Here is a 14374-nt window from a genome sequence, read left to right as displayed (position 1 = left end):
TCTCAGATCCCAAGGGAGAACAGACAGCTTCCCCCACTTAGCACTGTGCCACACCAAAGTTCATTTGATCATACAGAACTCTTTCTATTTACCAGGGGGAAGCATATACAACCTTCCAACAAAATGATAAATGATTAAAAGAAATAAAAGCATTGCTTGAAGCCTGCATTCTTTATGGACATCTGTAACTGGTCAGAGCAAAACGAGTTACGGTCATAAATCCACGTTCTCTTTTTAGGTCTGCCAGTGATTGGATACATACAATCCTGATATATTAATCTACAGCTGAGTACAATGAGAGCTGAGGAATGCATAGCATTAAAAAATTATTCAACCTCTGTTTCCTGTACAATGAGAACAGTAAAATCTATTCCGAGTGAGAAACAGGTCATCACATGCTGTGGAACTTGTGATGACAATACTTATTTTCAAGAAAAAGAAATTCTCAACCACACTTTGAAAGCCTGAAAAAGCTAGCCATTATCCTTTCAAAGGGCTGGAATACAATTTAATTCATGGGTGTCTGTAACGTGCTTTGAGGTTCTCCTAAGTTACATCTCATAGCAGTTATTTCACCTCACATTATCTGAGGATAGGTTGTCACACACCTGGAACTCACGGCAAAGATATGACACAAAACCCACCATAATCCTACTATCCAGTGTTCTTTTCCACAAGGAATAAAACCCCTGAGAGACCCCAACATCCTCACCGGATTCTCCTGTCCTGGGGGCCGAGAGGACACAATTCCAGTCACTCGCACAACAGACTCCACTGGGGCATTAGACAAGAGCTTCTTCACGTGGGAATGTGCCTGCAAGAAGATGACAATGTCTCACAGAAATTCAAAGAACAAGACAAATGCACCATGCTCAAGGGCTTTACTTCTTAACAGCCCATTTGAATCCAGGATCACTCCTCATAAGCCAGAGGAAACAGCAGTGATGTTTCTGTTGCAGTGTCAGATCAGGGCTCTCATAACGCTTAAATCTACTTGTGAGTCAGAGCACTCAGCCTGACAGAGTACTTCACTCTGCTCTCCATGTCTGATGGACCCAAGCTACCAAAGGAAAAATGAAAATAAAAGAGATTCATATTTTGGTAGCACTTACCTCATCCTGTGGAAGGATGATCTGGGTCAGTCCCTGGAAATCCCTCAAAACCAGAAACAGGCCTTGTCTGATCCATGAAAAACACAAAAGGAAAAACAGTTTTTTCAAGAATTCAGTATTCTTCTGCTTTTTAAGCCAAAGCACATGGTAACTAGCTACTTTCTGTACCTTGTGACTAATGTCAAAGCACTTCCAAGTAATGTATGTACAGATACTTTTCTCACATCTGAATCTAATCTGAACAATTTGTTTCAGATTTTGCCCAGCCGCAGACAAACAATGTGCAAATAACCAAGAAAGGCAGGATTTTAACTTGAACATTAATCCCTGTGGAGCAGGGATTCTGAAATCGTGCAATTTCCTGCTGGGAAGCATCGTTCAGATAAACACATTTAGATGAGCAATAAAACTGAAGTTCACATGGATACAGAAAAAAAAGCCCAACTACAAAACAAGAACACTGGTCCCATAAAAAATTTCACATGAACAATCCACACTCTTAGACCCAGAATCATAAATCTTGACCTCTTCAGCTGCAGTAGAGACAGCCACCATTGTACTTAATCCATCAAGAAGCTGTCAAATGGAACACGCTCCGGCTGTCTTTAAAAGCAAAAGCATAATGATCGCATTGCAACAATCCTAGCTCTGTTTCCTGGAACTCCACCCATGACTGTTCAAAGATGAGATGCTCAGGACCTCCTAAAAAAAATAAACCATGCAGACTATCATTGCAGAACAATGCTGGATAAAAATCAGCCTCTCTAGACCGTAAAATGCAAAAAGGCAACTTTTGATACAAATTAATTTCATGAAAGCCACAGGACCTATCTCCATTTTACAAGCACACACGGAGGAACAGAACATTTCGGAGAATCATCTATGCTGTATGCAGACATGCCTTTCAGTCTACGTTTGAAAAATGTTCAACTCCATTAAGAGTGATTATACCACGCCACCTATAGCAAACTGTTGGAATTAACATTTCATCCTCTGCTTACTACCTTTTCTTTATACTCCTTTTTTTAAGCAAAGCTTGCATACTTTAAATACACATCATTAGATGCTATAGTTGAAAAGACAAACAACATTGTTTGCTTAAAGTTTAAGAACATTATATAAAGAAGTTATTTGCTTACAGCTGTTAGAATTGCTATAAATATGCTATTACTTGTTTTCTCTCCTATACAACAAGGTTAATAATATTTAACTGCTTTACAGTGATGTAATGAAGATAAATTAAGATTTGCTTGAAACTCTGAAATTTTAAATACCGATCTGGTCTCAACTGTTTTACTCACTTCAGAAGTGACTTCTGCAGGATATGAAAAGATAACGTGAAGCATTAAAAAAAAAAAGTGGTTGAATCCAGGCCTAAAGCATACGTTGGATCTGGCAAATAAGTATCTCCATTTTCACCTTGGTTTGCATTTACCTTTGATACTGAATCCATCCATACAGTGTGACCTCTTGCCCCACATGAGCAGAACGCAGCTCTCCACAAGTGTTGGTCCGAATGACAAAACTATTGAAGTCTTGAATAAAAATAATAAAATCTTTCATGGCTTTTGCAGACAACTGAGACAAAACAGTTACAGAGTTCCCCCCCATCCCAATACAATTTAGACATATACAAAGAAATTACTTCATATATCCCCAATAAGACATAAGGACACGAAATTATTCTAAACAAGTTTTTAAGAGGGATTATTTCTATGTCTCATTCAAACCTCCATACAGAAACCTGAACACAGCCTTGCTGCAAACTGTTGCCCTGCAAATTTCAGGGGCAAGAAACGGGAAAGCTGCAAATCAGTCCTGAGGCACACTGACAATTCCACATTCGAATCCAGAAGACACAGGAGATAGGGGGCTTGACAAGCCAAGACTGAAACAAAATGACATGCACCATATAGGTGTAAATTGAACAGTTTCCTGCCTGCAACTACCGGTAAAAGGCCTGAACCACAATTATAGAAGACTTTCCACAGACCCCAGTGTGCCTGGCATCGTGACTTAGTTATAAAACTGAGCACACTGTTTACAGAACATGCCAGAGATTCAGCTTGCAAGGAGAAATTTGAAGGATGTTAATACCTAGACATATATAGTTATATGAACTTTTCTCCCTTACTACCTTCATCACAGCCTTTACAATTAGAGGTGTAAAGTAGAGGTTATGAAGGTTTGTTTTCCAACTATTGTTAGGCATTCAGCTACCCTTGTTGTTTACAGGTTGTGTGCTACAGAAGAAAGAGGGTCACAAAAGCGAAGTAAAAGCTCCGGAATAAAAAAAAAAGAAAACGAGACAAAATGGTCTTGATATACTTTGAATCACAATTCACTGTGAGATGCCAAAAACCAAATAAAAACGTGATTTAGAGCAGACATTTTAAAAAGCGATCCAGGGAAAACAATTTATCACAAGTGTGCCTTTAATCACCTGTGCAGACTACCCTGACCTGGGTCCCGGGGAAAAAAGAAAGACAACCACAGCCCGGAGGAGGCAGCGGGGATAAGACAAACGCTCCTTTCTCACCTGGAGCCGCCGGAGCCGAGGCAGAGGCCGCCCGCTGCAGAGCCCGCCCGCAGCCCGGCCGGGCCAGCCCTCGGGCCAGCGGGGCCAGCGCCCTGGGCAGCAGCCGGGGAAGGGCCATCTTACAGCCCTACACTTAAACCAGAAACACCAGGGGACCGTCACAAACCTGCGCGTCGTTAAAAATAAAGACACGTGAGGAAAAGCGCCAGCCCCCGAGCCTCAGCCTCTCCCCTTCAGAGGCAGCCCTGCCCGAGCCCCATGTCCCGGGGGGTGGGCGGGGACAGACTGGGGCATCGGTAGGGGGTGGCAGGGAGACCCCCAGCTCCCCCCCACGCTCAGTGGGGAAAGGTCTCCTCACCCTGAGCCACGGCGGAGCGGCGGGGCCGAAGAAACCTGCCACTGCCACCGCCGCCGCCTCCTCCTTCCGCTTCCGCCCGCCACAAACATGGCGGCCGGGGCGGCGCCCCGCCCGGCGCGCCGCGGGGGCCGACGGGAAGGGGGTTCAAACGGCCCCCGGCGGGAAGCGGCGCCGGGGCTGGTGTCGGTTATGGAGTCGGTAGAGGCGGTGGCGCGGACGCTGCTCAGCTTCGGGCGGTTGTCGCGGGGGCTGCCGTTTGGGCGGGCGCACGGGCTTAGCTCCAGGGATCCGCTGCTCCCGCTGGCGCCGCGCTCCCAGGTAGGGCCGGGCCGGGCCGGGCCGGGATGGGGGGTGGGAACCTACTTGTCCCCTCTGGCGGGCGGCCCCGCCGGCGCCGGTCCTTGTCCTTGTCCCCGGGCCGAGCTCGGTCCCGCTCCGTTCCCCGCGCCGGCGGGACTCGCCGCCACCTCAGTACTGCCGCCTCCCGCTCGGCACCGCTCCCGCGGCGCTGCCCGGCGGGAAAACCGCCCCTGCTCGGGCACACAGCCTGCGTGCGGCGGGCCCCTTCGCAAGGCCTGAAGGCGGAAGCTATTCTTGTTTGTTGGGTTTTCATGTTATCTTCTGAATTTTTTAATTGGTTTTTTTTAGGAAAACGCAGATCCCCAGAGAACAGCGTTTCTGCTGCGCAAGCAGTGGACCTTATACAGCGTGACCCCTCTGTACCGATTCTCTAACGCTCACCTGAGGGATTACGCTAGGCTGCTTAGTGCCTTTATTGCTGCCGAGAAGCAGAAAGGATTAGCGGTGGAAGTAGGGGTTGAGCTGGACATCAAAGTGGCTGTCTCCAGCCTTCCATACCTGAAAGGTAGTGACCAAGACCAGGCTGCGATTCTCGTGCAGGTAAGGAGTCTTCTAGCAGTTTTGATAATTGTAATTGAGATTGGCATTTTATGAGTCGCTTTAGCTGTCAAAAAAAGTCACAAAATACTCGGCCTCTTAAAAAAAAAAACAAAACAAAAAAACCCCACACCAAGTAAACCCTAGCTGTATGGAATAACTACTGCAGTACCTGTTGAGATTTAATGAAAGTGAGTCCTGCCTATTTTTAACTGGAACAGAACATTGCATAAGCAATGGATACACTTAATTGCAATTTTGAGTTCAACTCTCTGATAAGATCGGAGTAAGACTACAAGGAGCAATCTTTGTCTAATTTTTCAGTTCAGCAGTCAATTTACTGCAAGAACTCGGACAAGTTATTTAGCTTCCTGGATAAAGTTGGTATAATCCTACCTCCTGGCTGTAGCTCCAGCCTAATTAATATTTCTGAAATGCTTTGCCTCAAGCAAAAGATGCTACTGAAATGCCAAGTTCAGTATGGCAATGGTTATAGGATGTACCGTGGATTGGCTCTTCTGAATTAAGCAGCATAAATTCAGATCTCAGGACTGTTCCTAGTGAAGTAAAAAGTGCTTTTCCCACTATTTTCAACAGAATTGCATGCATCTTTTAGGAATGTAACAGACAGACTGAGTAAACTGTATGAGCTTTACAGAAAACAATGTTGCATGCAAGGTCCTGAGAAAAAACTTCTAGCAAATACTTGAAATTATAAAACAAAAACCATTTTTTGCTAAAAAAAGTCAGACTTGCTCTGTAGCATTCAAATGCTTCTTTTCCCAATCCCAGCTTTCTTCGAGATCACCAGCTTCCCCAAAAAACTCAGAAGAGAAACTGATATGGTCAGGCTGGTTCTGCTGTGTGTCTGGAGACAATCTTTCCAAGAACGTGCCAGAGGACTTCACTTGTTTACCTCTGTTTCTTGTTAATGGGGCAGAGTGTTACACGTCCATTGTTGGAAGTTGGTTTCAGAAGACTTTTGACTGCTCCTTCCGCCGTTTAGCCATCAGCCCTCTCATTCTCAGTTGGATGGCAGCTATGTGGACTGGATGCAAAGTGGACAAAACTGCATCTGCCATGGAACTTGTTTTCTCTGTCCCCTGTCTGCCCCAGCCTCTGGATATTTCATATGCCATTCATCCAGAGGATGCAAAAGCTCTGTGGGACACAGTCCAAAAAACTCCAGGGGAGATCATTCAAGAAGAGGTGGATGTCTTTATGGACTGCCTTTACTCTCACTTCCACAGACACTTTAGGATCCACTTGTCAGCTACAAAACTGGTGAAAGTTTCTACAGCAATTGCCTCAGCACACTGTGATGGGATTATAAAGGTGAGGTTTTAAGTAGCATGTTGTCCTAACTAATGCTGGACAAATAAAATAGCTGTGCCTGTCTAGAAATGCTTTACTTTTAAAAATGAAGGTTTCATGTTTCTTATGCATAATTTCCTACAAGAAGTTGTTAAACCCTCAGCTTTTATTAGTTGTAATTTGTTCTGGAGTTGAGGCAGCTATCAATACAGTTTTTACCACTGTATTGCAGCAGAAGCTACTAAACCTAGTCTTGGGTCAGAAAGAGGTGTATTAGCTGCAGTACGAAAGGGAAGTTTCTTTGTCCATTGGTACTGGTCAAAACTTAGGCTTAAAAAGATCCCAAACTTAATCAAAAACATTAAAAAAAAAAGTTCATTAGCTTTCTAGTATTGCAGCTGTTAAGACACAAGCAGAAGACAAATATAAGTAAGCTACTATACAAAAATAACTGGAGTGTGGATGAGCCAAGAGACAACAGATGATCTTAAGAGTCAAAACACCTTGCTTGAAACTATTTCACTTGTAACCCTTTTCATAAAGGTGCTGGTCTTCCTATAGAGGTATCTACAATATCCTTTAAAACCATGGAGGATTAATCCTTCATGAAGTTTCTTCAAGCAATACAATATGGTCTTCTGAGTTAAAGAACAGTTTGTGTAAATACAATTACTTAAACTTTGTCTGTGATGTACTGACTTCATTGTTCTGGGTACAGAGGGAATGTTAGAGGCTACAACTGGGACTCCACTCATGCACCTCTTCCCTGGAGCATGAGTTCATCAAATGAAAGAAAATAAGCTTTGCTGGGAAGCATCTCTTAACATTTCAGCCTTTGGTAGGACAACTGCAAACCACTAAATGTTAGTGTTACATTGCTTGGTTTTATCTGTAGTAGTTTGAAAGTGGCTGAAACAACTTTTTTTTTGTTGCCGGAAAGTAAACACAAAGAGATACTCAACTGAATAGGCTTTCTGAAGAAGAAGTGTTCTCTTCTGGAATGTGCATTGTGCAAACTCAGTTATGGCTCTTCCCTAATGTGGATTATGAGTTCAAGTCAGACATATATTCAGTATGGGACAATAGGGGTATTCAAGGAAACTGGCATAGTCTCCTTCCTGGCCCTCCTACAGGAGGATGGGGGCAGCCAAAGGAGCAAAAGTGCTAAGATTCTCACCTTCCAAAAAGCTAGAGTAGGAGCACGGCATTTCTTATGTACCCTGCTTCAATGTGGGACAGGAGCAGAAGTCAGGAGGGCTCTGAAAGGAGCAGCCTGTAGGCATGTGTGTCTTCTCCATATCCAGGGTCAAAATAGTAACAAAGGTACCTTGCAAGCAACAGAGAAGCTGACTAATCACATGGAACACTGGGTAGTTGGTTTCCAGCCATTTAAGGGTGCGGAAATCTGGCAATTGCAATTTTTGTTTTGACATGCTTTTTCTTTTTTTTTCTTGCAGTTTCTACAAAGCCAATATCTAACTGGAGTGCTGATGCTACTGACAGAACTAGCAATCTCTCAGATAGAGTGAAAGTAATTTCAGCAAATCTTCATGCTAAAAAGACTTAGTTTTGGAAGGTGTATGCCGACAAACCAATTGGACACTTGCTCCTGCAGCATATTCTTTCCTTTCATGCTGGCTGTCCAATGTTGGACTTCAACTCCATAACTAGCTGTAATTCAGTTCCATGCACAGTGAAAACAAGCAGACATTTTGCCCTAAAGAAGGGCTACAGTACAAACTTCTAATAGCTCGTTAAGCACCTTTGTTTTATCATAGTCACTCTGTTAATTTATGTGTAGGTATCAGCCAGGGGCTAGGAGATAAACTTTGCAAATTCTTGGATGCAACTTACTGACAGGTATTTCGGTTGTTTCAAATAGCAAGTTGGTTTTCATTTAATTAGACAGCCTAAGCTCTACAGACCTTAGCCTTACCTAAACTGTGACTACTCTTGGGCTGATCTAAATGTGAAGTCAAACACACCTGAGAAAGGGTGCATGCTCTACAATCCAGGGCAGAAAAATCCAGGTTTCTTAGCAAGCTAGAAAGGAAGTTAGGCTAGTTGGTAATGGTCTTAAAGTGTTCATCTATGTCCCAGTTGGGATAAGGTGAACTGTATGAGACTGACAACTGCCTTCGGTGTCCAGCCTGTTGGTCCTCTCAGACAAGTTAATACATAGGAAATTAAGGTCTGTGTATAAGCTAGATATTTACTATGCTTTGGCTGATGTTTGTCATCTTGGATGTAATCTTATTAGGCCAGAGAGCTCCTGGGGTTGGGAGCTATGGGTGCTGAAGTTTTATACTAGATCTCTCCCTTCTACAGCAGGTAGGATTTCAAAGAGCTAGTGCACAGTGCCTGGCTATAGCTTAAAGGAGCAGAAAGGAAGTAGAATAAGTGCATGCTAAGTATTATGATTTTGGTATTACAGTACTAAATAAGTATTTGCCATCTTTTGCCGATAGATTGGTCTTGAGCAAAGTAAAGACCACCTATGCCTGATTAAATATATACTTGTATGGTACTTCTTTCCAACTATAGCTTGCCTGACTAAACTACAAATTGTTACCTATTAAATAATTCTCTGAACAGCAAAATTTAAAGTCTAGGGTTTTTATACAATTTTCTTGTAATGGCTTCACACGTGTAGCATCTCTAAAGTCTGAGTTTGTGCTGTGACCTTCCCCCGAAGCAGGGATGCAAGTTTTCCCTTCTTTGCCCAACCACCTAATTTCAGGATTTATTTGTCAGCTATCACTGAAAACATTCTTCATTCTTCTCCCCAGCAACATTGAGATGAACCACCCATGCAAACATGTAACTGCCTAACATGATATAACTGCATACTGAGTTCCTAATATACTTTTAATAATCTATTTCCAAGATTAGCTAAAGAAACATGTACTTGTTTTTAGGTTTTGTTTACTAGTTGAAGACTGATTATTTTTGCATGTAAAGGCTGCAGTCTGTAAAGTGGTAACTCTTACCCTGGCAGAAGCAGCTAAGCAATCTTCTGAAGGTCGTGACAGCTAAGCAGCTATTTAAACTATCACTTCTGGTGCTTTAGTTTCCTTTTATGAAACAGCTTAGACAAAGTTTGCTTTCTCAATTCAGAGGAACACTGCGTAAAGCAGGAGTAGGAGGTCTGACATAAGTGGCACCTGTATTTGATTTGAAAACAGGACTGTTACACCCATGGCTTAGTTTTAAATCTATGCTCAGCTCTTTCCAACAAATTTGCATAAATAATCTCTAAAAAAATAAATTCCATATACCCTCTTTTAACCTCTTCCTTGCCTTAAGAACACAGACTAAAAGCAACTACAGCCATACTCAGCTTTCAAGAGTGATGCTTTGCTAGGTATGTGTGGTATCTACTACAGCCTAGCTGTAAGGTATTGCTGGAATAAAAGGCTACGTTCTTTTTTACACGCTTATCTGCAAATTGGGGTATAGCCCTCATTGGTAACTGCAGTTAAGTGAACAGAGCTAGATTTAGCCAGATAGTACAGATGCTTTCTTCCAGAAAAAGCTGGTTCTGAATGATGTACTTCTAAGCAATTGAGGGTAACACTAAACAGCAGAGTTTTAAGCCAGTTTTACTTGGACTGGTATCTGAAACAAAAACAAAACAAAACAACCCCAAACAACCAACACAGCACCTGTGTCCACATAAACTATACAAAAGCATAGTCCACTGCTTTCACCCAAAGGAACAAACAAAGAACAGCATAGAAGAAATTTATTAAGATAGCACTATTTATACAAGTTACTCATGCTAGAAAAAAGCATAAATGATACATGTAAACATTTGTTTACAGAATACTTGTTTTCCTTGTAAAGGTGCAAATGATCTTCATATGTAAACACAAGAATACCAACCTTCAGGGGAAAAGGGGTTTTTAAAAAAGTTTTAATGACCCATTTATTACTGTATTGTAATTTTTACTATATTCAAGCACATTAAAATCTGAGTTACATGAATCAAACTATGAAGTTAAAGAACTTAAGGTGTCAGCACTGCCTTCTTCATCTCAAGAATTTACAGTCCTCTTACTCTTTTAAAATCAGATTTAGTAAGGTCCAAAGTTGCACCAGGTGCAAAAGGTCATTCTTTCATACTAAATAGAAATTACAGTACAAACATATCGGAACCTTTGAGTCTAGAGTTCCTCCTTCCTCTCCCCCCACCCCTAGGTGCCTCTGCAGCCACTGAAACATGACAGTTACTCACAGTGCCAGCATGCAGTCCCTCCCCTCCAAACTCTTTAATGAGCCTCATACCTTTCCCTGCTCTAAACACAGGCAAAGTGCATAGAAATCACTAAAAGGGAGGGCACCATCTCATCATGGTCAGTGTTTTACAACAGGAATTCTAAAGACACAGACAAGAGGCAGGAGGGCAGCTAAGATGATGCTGGTCTAAATTTTTTTCAGCAGGAACTAACTGCAGGTCTGCCATGCTAGCAAGAACCTGAGAAGTGAGTGTTGATCTAGGCTAGTCAGAATTAACAGATGATACCTGCATCCCAGCTTCAGACAAGAACTGATATCTAGCAGGCAACATGAGGAAATGGGTTTTTTAAGTAAGCAACAACTAGTTGGTTCTAGGTTCATATACAGGGGAGGGGAGGGGAGAGACAAAAGCTGAACTTTTGTACCATACACTGTACAGTAAAAAGGCATCATCTGAAATCCTTTTCACTCTCACCCTTTTTGGGCACTTCACTGATTCAGTCGATAGATGAGAGTTCCAGTTCTACTTCTTGCCTCCAGCAAGACTGAAAAGATACTCAGGGCACCCAATCTCATAGCTCTCCTGCACTCTAAGAGACCCTAAAACATACCACAAGGGTTGGAACCACAATAGCTGGCAGGACATAGCCCTGCCCTAACCACCAGCTTGTCAAAACTCAAATCGCACACGCACATATACATATATAAAATACATATATATATGCACACATATATATGTATATAAAAAGCTGGAATTATCGCTGTGAGCGATCAAAGAAAATACATGATACAAATTAAATGAAAAAATAAATATACTCTGTGCACAGAAAAGCTTCTGTGCAAAGGTGGCACCTTGCAGGTCAAGTACTTTTTTGAAGCTCTCTGTAAATAAGGCAAAAGCAATGTTTTCTGTATCACTTTCCTCCTTCACCCACCACACAGCTGCCACATCCACTGCTCACACAGCAGGAGGGAAAGAAGGACACCCTCCTCCTTGCCAGACTCCCAGTATAGCATGTAGTCTCTACATCAGCATTGTTTACGCTACAGTAACTTTTACAGTTTGGTTTATTCAAAAATGTAGACTATTTAGAAAAAATATGGACATAAGCAACACTTTTACTTTTGTCCAGTGGTTCCCTGGAGTCTGACAACGTGGTCTCCCATTGGGCATACTCTCACAGAAGTCATTTTTTAATTCCATAGAAAGAGTCACTGGCAAAGAGTAACATTAGATCTAGACCGTGCATACTAGAGCTGCAAAGAGGTCCAGTGTCAACAAGTCTCTTCAGTTTTTCTAGGAATGAGAACCAAGGGGTCTCCCTCCCTCTTGATGCTTACCATATATGGGATTCACAGTGTGTCATTTTGATAACACCTACTCCTCCTCCCAGCCGCCGATAGTTCATCCCACCATACAACCTGTAAAGACAAGGTTTCAGTGGTCACACTGGTTCAGCTCCTTCAGGGAGCTACCACAGGAAAGACTGAGCCGGCTCTTGGGAGCACAATTACACCATTGTTAACCTCTGATTAAAACAGACCATGACAAGTAAGAAGTTGAGTAGCAGTCATCTACTTTCAAGGTAAACAGCTGTATTTGCTCATGCCTTTCTCTCTCAAAACAGAAACTGCTTCCCATTTTGACACCACAGTTTTCTGTTACTTCAGTAATCACTTGCTTTTGCCCTGTCTGGTAATGTGCAAGATAGAAAAGAACTTTGCAGGCTGTAGCTGACCTTGGGCTACATTTTAGGTAACACAGGAGCAAGAATAGGTTTGCTACTCAAAATTCAACTAATTTATTTTATATTTCTAATACCCTAAATTCAGCTGATCCAACCAAGATATAATGCAACCCAAGCACCATCTGTTTCTCGAAAATATGTTACTGAAATGGTGCCTGCATTTCATATGGAAATCTGATCCCTATAGACTCCAGCAACCTACTCATTGCAGCTGCATATTCCCCTCTGTGCCACTGAAGTCTGCTGGCAGAAACAGGAGAAGCAAGTGCTTCAACAAATTGCATTGGTAGTAGTTGTTTGAACCGAAATTGCGTCGGAAGCATTTCTTGGTCAGGCTACACAAATAAAAAATATCCTTCATAGAACAAGAAGTTCAGCAAACAAAAGAAAGAGAAGACCACAGATGTTGATCAGCTATACTGAATTCAGTGGGACAAAAAGACCCACAAGCTAATACCTTGAGCAATCTCCTAAACTTCTGTGAATACTAGCCCTGGCAGTAACTCCTAACTCTAGATATTTTATTACTGGCACTGTCACTGGGAGTAGCTGAAACCATTCAGCTAAGGAATATGAAGTAGGTACTACTCTTTACTCAACTGGTTTTCTCAGCAGTCCAAAAGGCATTGTCCGTAACTCAACAAGGGGAAGTTCCTCCACTGCCTCTTATGACAGTTTATCTCATAGGGAAAGAGTTAATCTACTAGTATTACTAAACTGGAAGGAATAAGGTAAATTCTTTCTATTCCCCACCCCTGCCAGATTACTAAAGCAGCAAGAATACAGATAGAAGCTTGAAATTTAATACTAATTAGATTTGGGAATAAATACACAGGCAGTTGCTTTCAAGTGTAGCTATGACTAGAAAAGAAATAGGAAAAATAGCCTTTCTGCTGAGTACATGGTTTTGATCAACGATTTTGTATTATTTCTCTCAGCTTGTAAAATCAGATTAAATTCTTCTAATTGCTGTCTTGCAGATTTAAAGGGGAAGAACATCGTATGCTCAAAGTGTTCTGTTTCAGCTCCTCCATAAGGATCTGGAAATCAGAGCCTCAGTTTGAAAGCAAAAAACGAGTAGGCTGAATTCTACATCATGACTGTGAGCTCCTTCTGCTAAGGGCAAGCTTAGTTTTATTGGGAAGCAGAAGAGACTCAGCCCAAAATAAACAGAAGGGGTATATCTCTCAATGTGGTCCATTTTCGTTATGTTCAAAAGCAGCACTTAAAAACCAAACCAGGTTTTGGTATGACCTTTTGCTTGCTACTCAACAAGCCTGCCAAATCATTTATTTTCTCTGGGTCTCAATAACCTACCTATACATAATTTTCCTACCTGCAAAAGATACAATGAGATTTATTCATTAAGCATTGGTTAAATCTGTTGGGATACTCAGGATGGGAAAAACTATGGAAAACTCGCTCCCATTTTTCTTAAAATGGAGCCAATGGCTGAATTCAAGCAGAAATGTGCAAGAAAATGTTTCTCAACTGCTTACTACTCCCATAGTCACAGACATGGGGATGCTATAAGTAAATGGGGTATGGGGATATTTTTCAAAACGTGATTCTCATTCTTACACTTTCATGCAAGCCAACAAGCCACAATGTGAACACTATGCTAGCTACCACACCCGAGTTCTTTGCTATGGCGTATGTCACATTTCTAATTTGGCTGTGGCAGCTCCAGCCAGGTGGCAGCAGCTACAGCTGGAGATCACTATCTGATTGTTCCACAAACTTAACAGTTACCTCCATGTGTTAGCATCTGGATCAAACACCTCAATGGTCTTCAAGTACGTTGTGCCATCAAAACCCCCCACTGCCATCAGCTGTCCATTCACTACAGCGAGGCCAACCTGCAAAACAACCATCACAGATAGTGGCTAGTTAGCTGGGATGTCCTGAAAAGACAGGTCCTGAAAAGAAGGGTTAAAATGAAAATATTAATAAAAGGATTTAATAACCATGTTTGGTGAAAGGCAGTCTGCAGAAAAGGTTTTTTGGTCAGGGGCAAAAGGACAAATAAAATAGTCTAAAAAATAACAAAACATGAGAAGTTAAATATTTATCTCAAAATACAGAATCTCCTAAAAGAAAAGCAGTAGGTTCCCCTTATTACCAGCTACAAGAACTAGAACTGCTTTAACAATAATAGATATGCAAG

General features: G+C 42.0%; 3 protein-coding genes across 14 annotated transcripts in view; 1 reads left to right on the top strand and 2 right to left on the bottom strand.

The window, feature by feature from the left end:
• Nucleotides 1-4114, bottom strand: part of DARS2 (aspartyl-tRNA synthetase 2, mitochondrial) — a 29712-nt gene extending 25598 nt beyond the window's left edge. For 8 of the 9 annotated variants that reach the window (XR_005933769.1, XR_005933770.1, XM_030033218.2 and 5 more), the window contains exons 1-4: nt 3652-3817; nt 2548-2647; nt 1113-1179; nt 713-814 (exon numbers count right to left, since the gene is read on the bottom strand). Coding sequence is in view for 7 of the 9 variants with exons in the window: in XM_030033218.2 (XP_029889078.1) it covers nt 713-814; nt 1113-1179; nt 2548-2647; nt 3652-3769 (387 nt within the window). In the remaining 2 variants the exon portion in view is untranslated. Of the gene's footprint in view, nt 1-712; nt 815-1112; nt 1180-2547; nt 2648-3651; nt 3818-4009 lie in introns of those variants that run through there. The other variant, XM_030033215.2, reaches the window with a different exon arrangement.
• On the top strand, nt 4079-9840 carry CENPL (centromere protein L). The gene is made up of 4 exons (XM_030033225.2): nt 4079-4327; nt 4658-4909; nt 5699-6241; nt 7678-9840. Exons 1-4 carry the CDS (start codon nt 4097-4099, stop codon nt 7747-7749), a joined length of 1098 nt encoding a protein of 365 aa, XP_029889085.1. The 5' UTR covers nt 4079-4096; the 3' UTR covers nt 7750-9840.
• Nucleotides 7454-14374, bottom strand: part of KLHL20 (kelch like family member 20) — a 28761-nt gene continuing 21840 nt past the window's right edge. For 2 of the 4 annotated variants that reach the window (XM_030033224.2, XM_030033222.1), the window contains 2 exons: nt 13960-14066; nt 9949-11881 (listed from right to left, as the gene is read on the bottom strand). In XM_030033224.2, the coding sequence (XP_029889084.1) occupies nt 11797-11881; nt 13960-14066 (192 nt within the window). In that variant the 3' untranslated portion in view covers nt 9949-11796. Of the gene's footprint in view, nt 7548-9948; nt 11882-13959; nt 14067-14374 lie in introns of those variants that run through there. The other 2 variants (XM_030033220.1, XM_030033221.1) reach the window with 2 other exon arrangements.

Source organism: Aquila chrysaetos, chromosome 12, assembly GCF_900496995.4.
Source record: "Aquila chrysaetos chrysaetos chromosome 12, bAquChr1.4, whole genome shotgun sequence".
Classification (NCBI taxonomy): Eukaryota; Metazoa; Chordata; class Aves; order Accipitriformes; family Accipitridae; genus Aquila; species Aquila chrysaetos.
Note: the sequence above shows the minus strand (reverse complement) of the source record. Positions and strands in the feature narration are given on the sequence as shown.